General features: G+C 31.6%; 2 protein-coding genes across 4 annotated transcripts in view; one reads left to right on the forward strand and one right to left on the reverse strand.

The window, feature by feature from the left end:
• The window catches only part of LOC120231217 (runt-related transcription factor 2-like), a 51163-nt gene extending 41578 nt beyond the window's left edge, over nt 1-9585 (reverse strand). The window contains exons 1-2 of the mRNA XM_039231174.1: nt 9399-9585; nt 9075-9198 (exon numbers count right to left, since the gene is read on the reverse strand). Coding sequence (XP_039087105.1) covers nt 9075-9198; nt 9399-9536 — 262 coding nt within the window. The 5' untranslated portion in view covers nt 9537-9585. The remainder of the gene's footprint in view (nt 1-9074; nt 9199-9398) is intronic.
• Nucleotides 1-13661, forward strand: part of SUPT3H (SPT3 homolog, SAGA and STAGA complex component) — a 554087-nt gene that overhangs the window by 87916 nt on the left and 452510 nt on the right. The window lies entirely within an intron of this gene.

Below are 13661 nucleotides of genomic sequence, written 5' to 3' on the forward strand. Positions count from 1 at the left end.
GCTTCTCAGAAGTGTGTCATATTATAAATACATTCAAAATGTTTTGCTCTGAGGATATGTAGCATTCCTATAAAGGTTAAATCAATAAAAATGATTTGGACACATTCCTAAGCATGGCGAGAACAGGTAGTCCGTTGTTTTAGGTACCCCTGAGTTCCTGGAGCAGATCATTATGGCGTAGCAAAAGAACTTACTAAAAGTTGCTTTCTATGTGTAGATGCATCAGCTTAAAAAAAGTAACATTTTTCTGGCCTTCAAGAAATGAATATTTTTTAAAGTAGCCCTGTGTATATTGATTTTATGATGGGTTTTAAACTCAGTTAAAGTTTTGAAGCTTTTTATTTTTTTCTTCCGAATGCTGAAGAAACATCATAATTGATAAGGAAGAGGTACGTACAGGGAAAATGCAGTGGGCAAGCCTTTCCAGCCAGTTTAGAATAAGTGGATTAGTCTTACTATTAAAGAAAGTATCACACAATATAACCAGAAAATGAGGAAATAGATGGGATTTTTTTTGTTTTTTGTTTTTTTTTTTGCCAGTTTAGAAGAAAGCTATGTAGTCACTGGGATTTTATCTATTCATTTGAGCCGTTCATAAGGCAAGCATGTATTTAAAAGCATTAAATTTAAGCATATATTTTAAGAAGCATATGTATTTCTCTTGTGTTTAGGGTTGGCTTTTTAGTGTGGTATCGTTGCTAGATAGAGTTTTATTTCATGCATCTGTTTGCTGTTTTCTTGTTCATTTTGTATGTTTGAATATGTAAGTTTGTTTAAGATTATATGTAAGTTTTCAGATCACATTATTTGCACAGCTACTTTCAAAAAATACCTTTGTCAGCTTATAATACGACAATTTTTAAAAAAATCTCCTTTAAAACAGCATTGTGGTATTGGATTTTTTTGGATAACGGGACCTCAATGAATTGATCATGTATTTGGCTGGTTAAGGTTTAAATCAAGGTGGCAAATTTGAGTTACATATATTAATGTAGTGTCATTATAGAAAATTTCTTCTTATCATTTTCTACATGTAATATATAATTATTTTGTGAATAAATACCTAATGAAAAATATTTTGTCATGTTATTTGTTGGAGCACATTTTATTTCACAACCAAGAAAATGGTTTGAACATGTCTCAGTAAAATTTTTTATATATATAAATGTATCAGTATATAGTGGTTTAACCATTTAGTAATTAATTTGTCAATTTAAGCCAGATATTTTACTCTTATAAAAAAGTTATTAAAGTGTTTCTTGATAGATTTTGATTATATCATTATATTTTTAAAAATAAGAATATTTATGAAAATTTTAAAAAGCCTAAACAGCATATGGCTCCATTTTCTTTCTGGATCTTTGTGAATGGTAATTAAAAAAAAAATCTCTTTATATGTTTTCTCTGGTCTTATTGGTACTCTAAAATATTCTGCAATATACTTATGCATGTTATAAAGGAAATGCATTGTTAAATCTTTATGACGAAATCAAGAATGGTGCTCCTCTGACAATACCACTTGTCCTTATCTAGCTTAGATAATGATGTTTTTAAAACTAGATGGACACTAGTGGCAAAAAGCTTTGACAATCTTATTAATTTTCCTCCTAAGATAAAAGTACTGAAAGACAGAGACAGGGAGGGAGGCAAGAGTTGGGAGTGGAGAGACAGAGAGAGAGAGAGAGAACATACTATAGGTGTTTAGTGTTAACAACTTGCGGAATGTAAAGAATTCTGTGTGAAGTTAGGTTTTAATAATATGAAAAAGAAGAGTATTATGGAGAGGAGGTTGGATTAATGATCAAAGGTTTGGATTACACTGAATTTTGTGTCTATGTTGCTTTACAAAGGTACTGTAGTACATTGTGTAAGTACCATCTGCTTTATGGAATATCTTAAATATTTTCATTTTTGGATTGAACTCTATTTGAAGGAACAGTAGATTTTTTTCTGCATTTTGTCAATAATTGAATTACTTTGAAAGATTTACAAATTTCATGAGTAATTAATTAATAAAAATTCATCTTACTAGATTACCTTTTATAACCAATTAGCTTGCCCAGTTACTAAGATGTTATTGTCTTAATGGAAGTTTTCTCTTGGAAATTTCTTTTAATGTTGTAGTATTTTGAATTGGGTGATAAAGTTCTTAGTGTGAAATGTTTATATACTTTTACAGCTATTCATGTTATGGAAAACATATACTGATTGATAGAATATAGATTATTAACATAAAAAGTTTTCTTTCTGTATTAAATATAATATAGCAAAATACTGTATATAATATATAATATTGCAGATTTCTGTAATGTGATAGAATTTTATGAAATAATTCTTAAAAAATCGGTTATCTTTGAGTTATGTTTACAAAAAATCTTATAATAAAATTATTGATTAAAGGGAATCTGTGCCCTCTATCTTTTGGATACCTATATGTCTGTTTTCTGGGACCACATGTCGCCAATACAGTAAAACCAGTGGATTAAAATATTAATTATAGAATATAGCACTTACTACTGTTGCAGCTTCATAGTGAATAGTCTTTGCTTAGATTCATTTAAGTAATTTTTAATCATTTGATAGAAATAATGATAGCTTTTCACTTAAAGATTATCCTGGAAGTTTGAAGTTTAAATTGAAAAGTTCGGTAGAGATATTTAAAAATAGAACTATTACTGCTGAAACAAAAGAAGCAAATTGTAAATCACGATGCCTAATTTAAATTGTTTACCTAGGTTATAGGCACTGAGTAAATATATAGAAAATTTACTTAATTCGTTCTAAGCCAGAGTTGTTCTTTGAGAGAGTGTCAATCAATATATCTATTAGCAGATTAGTTACATTCATATTTACCTTTGTGAACTGTAGTAATTCACCTTATAATCAGTGTTTAATTATTTTAAGTTTATGACTGGAAAATAATGTCCTTAGGTTTTACAAGCATAGTTTTTGATTATTTTTATTTTGAATTTCCCAGTAGATGCTTGATGACTGTTAATGGTTTTACAGTTTGATATTTCTTTGTTAGTATACATGTAAAAAGTAATTGGTTATCTCTTACAAAAAACTACTAACAGTACCTCAGTTAAGTAATTTACAGTTTTTTTCCTTGTTTACAATCATTATCTTAAGCTCTGTAGTCACTTAAGTGTTTGTATTTTTGTGCACTTGCAAATGCATATACGATGTACTAAAATTTTGAGCAGATTGATAGTTGAAAGAGATTTAAGTTACATTTATGTGGCATATATTTTGTTTCTGTATAAAAATATGTCTGTCTTCATATAAAGTTCTGTGGAATACCACAGCATCATTATTCGAATTTTTCAAAGAGACTGTGCGTATATGTTTTTCAAACCTTATTGGTGATGTTAATTGTGATTTTGCTAGCATTTTTCCTTTATTATTATTATTATTATCATTTTTTTTGCTTATACTGAATTACAAAATGGGTTTAGTTGTAAGACATCTGCCTATAAGGAATTTGTAAACAATGGTTTGGCACACTGATGGTTCATATAAATTTTAGAGCAACCTATAAATGCATAAATTTTTGAGTTTTAAATTTAGTGTTTTATGTAATTGTACTTGATGGCATAATGATTTTAGTAGCCCCTATTGATGTAAAAAAATTTAAAAAGCCAGGTTAAATGAAAAGTAAAATAAAATTCATTTATTTGATATTGTAGTCAGAATTATTTGCCTTGTCCAGGATATTTAGCTGTACCTTGTTAAGAATGTCACTTCTCTAATGTAACTCACGTGTTATTTCTTAAGGGATGGCAGTAGAAATATTGCAGATAACAGACAATTTAAGCTGATTGTGACAGTAATCGTAGATACATGTTTGAGAATAATGTTAACTTGGTAAATTTTCTGACATCAATATAATTTTAAGGTATCTTAAACATTATTAAAAATTGCATTCATTTAATATGTCAGTATGGTCAGAATTCCTTATGGGCAGTTAATTTAAGAAATCAAAACCAATTAATCAAGTAAACTAACATTTATCCTCTTTTTAATTAGAACCAAAGTCACATTTGGTATGATTTTTGGTCCTAGAATATGTATTTGATGTTGAACTTATGAATAGTAACAAGAATATAAGGTATTTTTGGGAGATATATCAATGAATTTTTTTTCACTGCAAGTATTAAATGCTTATGTATAAATTAGCCTTTAAAGGACTCGTAATTCTACAGCTAACTTTATTTGGAAATTCTTTTATATATCATGGTAAATGATGGAGTTTTTATTTACTAGTTGAAGCAAGCATATTTATGAGAAAAATGCTTTAGAGTTAACATCCTGTTCAATAACAACAGTAGTAAGCACATGAAATGTTTGATATGATGTAACTTACATCCATCTAACATTAGTAGTTCCAAACCTTGAATCCTTTGTTCTTAAAAAATATTATAAAGGAGAGAAAATTCCAAGAATTCATCGTAAGATGAAGATATTACATACAATGTAATAAAAGAACATTTAATCTCAGTTTCTCTACCGATCTTTAAAAAGTTACGTGGGAACGTATAGACTGTTTTATATGTTTGCTGTTAAAAGGACAAAAGCTTGTGGTCAACGGTGGTGAAAATTGTAAGGAAACTCCCTTTGAATAAGGTATAGAATTTCCCCATTATTGTTTAGAATTGTAACACATTAATCAGAATACATATCCACTGAATTCCATAGTCTCTGAAATGGCAGTATATTGTAGTAAGGTGTGTATTTTCATTATGTGAGACTTCCTTTTCTAAATATTTGTTTTAAAATAGTAAACATTTTAGATTTCATGAAGACTCTCCTTATACTTGAGACAGCTTAGACTGTTTTCCTCTTTAGAAAATACCATTGGGGTTTATTGTTACCCTTATTATTGGAGTTCAATGACAGTTCTAAATTTTTTAAAAAACTTTTTGGTAGAATGTCATCTTCAGTGGAATTCATTGGTATAGGAGAAAAAAATGCATGCAGGTAACCTAGTAGGATATCTCTGCCTAAATTAGCATTGGTTTTATTAGTACTTATTTAATGATAAGTCTTAAATGGTAAATGACTAGAAAAAATGGTTACTCTTTTGTCACATTTACGATTTTATTTGCAGGAAAGATTTTTTCATATTAAAATTAATTTGTCGATTTGACCATATGTGTAATATTTTTTAAAGAGACACTGTAGAGGTAGACTGTTCCGGTGACCCCTCTATGTAAAAATATCTCTGAAACCTTTTATTAGGTAAAAGCATTTGTGATCTTAATGCTTTTGAGGAGCTTTTGCATGACCTCACTATTAGAGTTGTCACATTTTAGTCTCCTGGAACAAGGGTTAGGGCAGCATGGAAGGTTGAAATTGGTACGCTTTGGAGAGGAATTTGAGATGTTACCCTGTTTTGCCATCAGTTTTCAAGTAGGTACGGGTGCATCATTAATCATAGGAAATGCAAAAATAAATAATCCAGTCCCATTGGATTTTTTTATATGAATACTTACCTTTTCCCTTTTTTGTATATACAGTTGAGGTATTTAGGTAACCCCTAACCTTTAGCTTCAACAAAGAAGTACAGTATAAAAATATTACCACAGTTTTCATGTGAGCAGCTCTAGAGAGGGGGAGAAAAAAGCCCTCTAGATGGATATTTGTTGAAAAAAACTTGTGATACAGAATGTCTTAACTCAGCCCCAATACAGTACTTGAAGACCACCAGTGTATAAAATTGAAAGCACATGAGTTTTGAAGCACTAGAAAAGGTTTGTAATTGATTAGCGCTGCTTGAAAGTATTGAAGTACAGTGAGTTTTGATTTGTGAATGGTTCTATTCAATAAAGATTAATTCTGTGTGTTTGATAAAATCTTAGTGCCTTCAATGAGTTAGTTTTTTCCTCCCTCTGCAGTTTATTTAACCATCAAATATTTCAGTGTTCTTTTAACAAACTGGAACATTTCTATCTTACTGAATTTAACTTTAGCATGACTGATTTAAACAAGTCAATCTATCAGTGATTAGTTTGAAGGGTGTAATTGAACAGATTAATTTTTTGTTCTTGTAAAATAACTAAAATGTATCATAATGTTATCATGTATATTTCATGCCTTCTTTGTGATTTGGAGACCATTGGGAGGTTCATACAGGCTAACAAAGTATTTCTCTGTGATTTCTTTTGACTCCTTTGCATTTAAAATGTTTAAAAAAATTTAAGTGAAATCTTTGTTTTTTATATAAAATTAAGGTTATTATAATTGTATGTAATTTATATTATGAACCTTTGGGAATTGCCTTGACAGTTTTAACTTTTAATATATGTTAGAGTTGTCTTCTGTGTATGTTCTTGATTTTTTAAATTATCTCCCTGGATTTTAGAAGTTAGCTGTCTTATTTTAGAAGCAAGTCATACCACTTTGACATTAGTAAATCTTGAAAGTATAAAGTTATTGATAAAGACTACAACTGTTACTTTGGAAATCAGTGTTTACACATCATGTTTAGTCACTGTGATCAATTACAAAGGTTTTATGTGGAAATTTAATCAGTTAGCTGATTATAAGTAAGTTCTTAATTGTGAGACATTCCATGAGTCAGATCTATCATTTTCAAGAGACTTTATGATAAGTAATGGGCTTTTGGAAAATTTTGAAAAATGCAGATGGAAAATTCTTGTTTAATTCAAGGTAAATGGTATGCTGAGAGAGCAAGGAAGCTCTTTCTGTCTCTGTCACACACACCCTCACACACACACGCACGCACGCACACACTTCACTCTTACTTGAGGTGAAGTAATTGGTCAGTGTGTGTTTTGTCCCTCACCTAGGAAACGCCTAAACTTGTAAAAAATTATTTTGCAAAACTGGAGCACATACTTTTGACTTTTCATTAGGCTGTTGTGATAATCATTTATAAGAATTTAAGGTCTGAAGTGGGGTTTTAGACTTCAGATAGATGATGGGATGGGGGAAATGTTTGCTGTGTGATGACAGCCTATAGATAATGTTCGCTACACACCTATCATTAGTGTGGTGTAGTGGGTTCGTCTTAAATTGTCCTCCGGGTGCTAAAGTACTATTTGGGGGTGGGAGAGGCCAAATTCCACCCTCTAGAAGAGAAAGAATTAGTTACGATGTCTAAAAATATATGACATGCGATAAATGATCTTTATCTGTTTAGTTCACTATTATGCCTGGTTTAGAAACTTGGTCAGGTTTTGAAATTTTTACTGTAGAGATAGCTATGAAGGATGTCACAGAAATAGGAGAGCCCTTGCGTGATAGGATAAAGAGCATTTTAACATACTATTTGTGACAGTATTAATGTCTTTGTTTCTAATGCTCAAGTGGCCCTTGAAGCTTGTGCTGTTCCCCATCTGGTTAGAAAAATGTATTGGTTTTCGAACAGTAATATTGTGAAAGAATAAGTTAACTGCTTGAGAGCCTGTTTCAAGTTATTCGTCCTATAACAATAGTTTTAACCATTTTTTTCCCTTATCTCTGGTGGAAGAACAGCAAAAATTACCATGGGTAAGCTGTGATTATAACGGGGGCTGTAAGGCAGCCTAGTCGTGTGTACGTTATACTTCCTAAATGCAGAAATCCTTGGAGTAACGTTTATTACCTACCATTACATTTCACAAAAATAATCCGCGATTATTGTATTGTATGTGTCGTAACTGAGGGGGCCCACTTCCAACTATTGAGGGAGTCCCTACAGCAATTTTACTTTTTTTTTTGTAAAATACAAACTGCATTTCCTTACCTTTTTAAGAGAAACCTTTTTTCTCTTTCAGGTTTAATTATTTCTCTTTGGCCTAAACTAAGACTGAACTTCTGGTAGCCAGTTAAAATGTGTGAAGTAGGAGGAGTAAAGGAAACTCCAATCATTAGTTGTAAGTTATAAAGCAAAGTTAATACAGGTATACAGAGCAAAAGGATTTATTTTAACGGATAAAAGACAATTTTATAAACTTGCCTTGTAGTTGGAAAATGCTGGACATCATAAAGAAAATCTTGTAAGTGTTTAGATATTTTACTCTAATACTGTGTCAGCTGATGAATGTTGTAGTTTACTTTTGTGTATCAGCATTAATTTGAAATCGAATATTAAGGGACTATATTATGCCTGTTTTCTTTTAAAGTTCAGCATGATTTAATAGGTATGGCTTTTTAAAATCATGCAGGGTATCCTTACAGAGTTTTATTTTTCATGAGACTAAATGGTATTCATTTTGGTAGGTCCAAGAATATGATTAAAAGAATCCCAGACATTTCAGTGCTTGCCGTGTGTTTATAACAAGTTTTCCATATGGATAATGGTGTGTAGATGTAAAATTAAAATTACATAGAAAAATATAATGGCATGGACGTTTTTAAAGGCTTCTGTGAACTGTTTAATATCCTGGATGTCCTGGGTAACTATAAAGATCTTTTTAATATGGCTATTACATGCTTATAATTTTATATAGGAATATCTGCTTCAATTATACGGAGTTGTTTAGGAACAAACTTGGGCACCTATCTTACACTGCAGAGTAAGTTTACAAATAGATTTCTTTTAGTGGAGCTGGTTAAAATGTTAACTGTACTGCAGGTTTATTTCTGCAGTGGAGCATAATGGTAGAGCATAATGTCGAGATAATTCTGTGGTCTGTTATTTTGTAAAATTGCTTCCTTTTTGAAGTTTGCTCAAATATTGGGAGCTGCCAGGGTGAATACTTCATAACACTTTGATTAATTTAGCGTTCCATTGTATTTCACTCAGGGTTAATGAGAAGATTAAGCTTTCTTTTACTGGTTTTAACTACCTCATTTCTACAACTCTAGAAAACATTTTGACTAATGCCAGATAATGTAATTTTTTCTATTTCAAGTCATTCCTTCGAGAAGTAGATAAGTTACAGATGCCAAATGCAAATATGTACAGCAATTTCATTTTTTCATTTTTTAGTGCAGCAAAATAACATTATTATCATAATCTTCAATATAATACGTTACCCGGAAAAGCTAGCAGTTTATCCAAGAAACATACCTTTTTGTTTAACAGGTTCATCTCTTACAGGATTTTAAAATACAATAACACTTACCCCAAAAGAAGTTTTGCTGACATGGTGTCACTGTGCTGAAGAGGCTGTTTGATGCCATAGTCCCTCCTTTTTTTTTCAGACAGAACTTGTACCCTCTGTTGTAAATTCTGCTTGCAGCCTTAAACTGAAAATACAAACCATACCCAAACCTTGTTTTAGTTTTACAGTATGCCTGGAGTACATAGACTTTATATTTATTTTTTTCTGTCAAGAAATTATGTAGCTGGTAACATGTGAAAAGCAAGGAAACAAAACAAAAAGAGAATGAGCAAATATTTGAAGGACCTACTATTACTGCATAGACTGTGGTTAGAGAGCACTCACTGACTCTGTTGGTCTCGGTGGCTGGTAGTGACCTGCGGAGATTAACCATTTAAAAACCAGAGACTTCTTGCTGTCCTCCTGGAGAAAGTTTGCACCGCACTTGTGGTTCTGTGGTTGTTTGTGAGGCGAATGAAGCATTCACACAATCCAAAAAAGCAAAAGCTTTAAAACTCCTTTTTTTTGCAAGCACTATTACTGGAGAGACAGAATCATGTGGTTTGTGACCTCACAGTACTCCCAGTAAAGTGGGACTGCCTACCACTGTGGCTTTTCCCCCCTTGCTCTTGCTCTCTCTCTCTCTCTCTCACTGTCTCCCTCTCTCTCTCTGACAAAAGGCTTGTGGTAAGGCCCTTCCTGGCATCCAGAAGGATATAGCTTTTTAATTTTTGTGACTCATGAGGATTTGGATAGAATACAAATGCTGAAGGAGCCCAAACTCCTGTAAGGTTAAGCATTTGTAGAACAGAACTCTGCAGTTAAGGTTTTCCTTTCTGTTCCCCTACCCCCACTTATTTTTCCTTTTTCTTTCTTGCCTCCTTTTATTTCGTTCATTATTGTGTCTGTGGAAAAGAACAAAATTGGCTCAAGAGGCTGTGTGAAATTCTGAACAACAGTGATGATTTACAATAATTTACATCTTTGGATTGTATCACATTCTGGGGTCTGCTTCATATTTGCTGGGTGATTGGAGTCCTTCTGTTTTTCTTTTTCTTGTCTTTTTAAACTTGTGAATCTGTAACTCATTGTAAAAAAGTTTACCTTTCTTAAGGTCTGGTTGCAAACTGCTTGCTGGGCTTGACTGTAATTGGCTGTCATGAAAGTGTTAGTCTTGAGATTCCTTTACAAATACTAAATCATGTCTCTCTGGTTAATGTAGGATCAATATGAGATGCCGGCTCCTACAGTAAAGTTTAAATGTAATTAGTATCTTTTGTATTATGTATACCTTTATCTCATGACCAGTTTGAGAATCTTATAAAAATGAATGGCAGTAATTGTAACATACTTTATTGGATGAATCTTAGTTTTTTTTTATGCTTGCAATTTTTATTTTTCAAAGAAACATTCATTTTATATAAGTCTTTGGATAGTTTATTTGGATGTTAACTTTAATAGAGTCTTTGATGGCAAATCTTATATGTACATCTGTAAAGTAAAATTCTTGTGTTGTAACTTAGATTGTTCAATGCTATTGACTTTATAAACTCAGAATGGAGTGGGTTAACAGAAGCTGTATTTTTTGTTTATAATGGAAGCTTTGAAATAAATTACAAAATGCTGTGTGTAGTAAGGAATAATGCACACAGACAGAGTATGTTAGTCGTCTCGATTTGCTAATTCTGATTCAGAAGAAAATTGGAAACATCTTTGGGAAACTATCTCCTTTTTTGCCCCTTTGGACATGTATGTATAGAACTCATTTTCTTATTAGGATGATTATATATCATAGGCAGAGAATTTCATATTTATGAATAGAGCTTCCTGTTTTCATCAGTTGGGAGCGATGGGCTATTTTTCAACAAAAATTATAAAGCCGAACAGACCAATTTTCTAGGCTTTTTTTTTTTTTTTTGGCCATTTATCCACGCCACTCTGAATTTGCATGTTAGATTTCTTCCTAGTGTGATAGTAACTAGGAGTGGCGTGAAGTAAATGGCTGGGAGGGTGGGCGGAGACAGCGAAGTACAAAACATTATTTGGGGTTTATAACGGGGTTAGGGCTGGAAAACACCAAGGAGGTGTTACAGCCAAAATACTCTTGCTTATGATCTTCCTAGCACAGTTTATTATATGCTTTTGGTTTTTATTAGATAAATATTCCAAACACATTCATAAATTTCTTTATCAAAAATTCATTTGCCCAGAATATACTGGGAAGACATGAGCATGACTTTAATCCTTTATTATTCAGATGTCCAGAACTTTCTCATAATAAACTTTCAGTTTTAGAAAACCAAAAACACATTTTAGTGTCTTATTTTAAATATAGATTTATTATGCCTCACGGTGTGTGTAAACAGGCTTCCCATTGAAAAGTAAAACCTTTGATTTAACATGCAAGTTATTCAGTTATTCTCTTTCATAGATAAGGTGTACCAGTGTGATCTATATTTTGAATTTCTAGAGTAAGATAAAGGAGGGATTTGTACATAGTACCATATATATGTATAATAGCAGAATGAGGTAACTGAAAAAATTTAGGTAGCTGTTGTAGTGTGGTAAGTAAACACTTGTTCTTTAATGAAGTTTTCATTTCTGCAGAAGAATTCTTTGACAGCTCATGGCCCCAACTCTTTGCTAAATATTTGCCCCTTACAACAGTTTTTTTCTTTTTAAATTAAGCATACTTTGGCCCTCCAAATGCACCAATATGTATTTGAGTAATATTTACATCTGTGTGTCTATTAACTGCCTGTTATCTTTTTGCAGGTAACTCTCCTGCACATAATTTTTTTGTCAGGGTGATTACTCTTACTTCGTGAGAGTTTCGTAGATATTGTTGATTATGTCCTTTTCCTGTGAGGCCCATCAAATTCTGGCAGGAGAAAGGGAAGTCATGTGCTTTAAAGTTTGTATGTATTCATCATCCATACATATATTTTTTTCTAAATTGAAAATATATCCTCTTTGCACCAAAAATTACTTTGTGATAAAAATTTTAAAACAACAGTGATAACTGGCACAAGTTTGATAATTGATAGTTCGTTTCATTAGAAATTTACCTGTGAAGAAGAGACTGACTCAGAAAAGTGACTGCAAATAAAGCTCTTGATTATAGACTTATACAGTGCTTAAAATTAGAGATGGAAACCATAGACCCTCAAAACTTCATCCTTTTTGGGGGTTATGTTAGTATTTGCTATGTTGAAGTAAGTAACAAGTTTAGGTTGGCTGTATAAATTACGTACTTTAATGCCACAGAAATGAAAAGTAAAGCAATTCTCTTGCTTCCCCATTACTTTTGTATTTAATAAATATGTCAACTTTGGTTGAACTTTTTATTTTATATAGTAAAAAGTGTTTTAAATGCTACATATATCTTTATTGTTACCCCTTGAATTATTTTTTATTTTCTGAACTAATGATCCTAGTTGAATACAGTAGTATTATCAGTATCAACGTTGTACTCATTTCTGTTTTTTTTAAAGTTGTTTTATACTTCTATTTGCTACTCTTCTATTTTTCTTTTAATTGAAAACAATAGGAGCAAATGGTTTGATGTAGGAATTTTATAAATTGTAGAAATCCTGATTTGGCTTAAAATGCTCTTCCTGATTGTGTGGTTTTAGTAAAAGGAACTTTCTTAATCTCTTGTTTCAACTTGGTATTTTTTGACAATTATTTTGGATTTGATGTATAACTGTTTAGCCTTATATAACATTTATTGGGTCTTATATTAATTTGAAAATTTTTTATATTAGTAAGATATGTATAATTTTACTAATGTTTTAAATTATGGTTATGAGAGGTTAATTCCACTTTATTTTAATGGGGTATATGTTCATGTATACAACTGCATGCACATGTATGGTTTTGTGTGTTTGTACAGGGTGTTATTTGCGGTACTTTTTGTAACGAGAGTGTTTTTTTCTGTTTTTTTTTTTCCGCCTGAGTTTGTCTTAATTAAATTATATAAAAACCCAAAGCACCACCATGTCCATAATTGTTTGAACAACTTCATTTGGTTAGTAGTAGCAGCTGTCTGTCTAAATGTGAGGTTATGTAGAAATTGGATGCCAAGAGAGAAGATCTTAAACTTTGTCTCTCCCTCTTGTCCCCTTTTCTCCCCTTACTTTTTCCCTCTTTCACCCTTCTTTCCTCCCTCTCTCCTCCAGGCTATTTTTTGGTTTCTCTTTCTCTGTTTTGGCATTTCTATAAAGTCTCAGAGTAGTTTCTTTAAGTTTCTAGTAGGGGATACTGACATTAATCCTCAATAATGAAAACCTGGTAGGCTTGAAGCCTCTAACATTCAAGGCAAATCATTGTTATATCCTGATACGGTACACCTTGTTTGTTACGTGGTATTGGCATCTGATTAGAGATTTTCTTTTTTTTAATAGTTTAAAAAATTTTTTTCGTCTATGTTAATGTACTTGTAACACTGTTTCACATGACTTTAACACTTTAATTATGAGTATTACTTTTTCCCCCCGTTGTTCTTTGAATTACAGAGTGGTCCATACTTGTTTAATGTAGTTACATAAATCATATTTCTTATGATTATTAGGACAATTCATCTTCTAATGCTGTCATTTTTCTAAG

The sequence above is a fragment of the Hyaena hyaena genome, unplaced genomic scaffold (assembly GCF_003009895.1).
Source record: "Hyaena hyaena isolate Hyena2069 unplaced genomic scaffold, ASM300989v1 scaffold_55, whole genome shotgun sequence".
In the NCBI taxonomy this organism is placed as follows: Eukaryota; Metazoa; Chordata; class Mammalia; order Carnivora; family Hyaenidae; genus Hyaena; species Hyaena hyaena.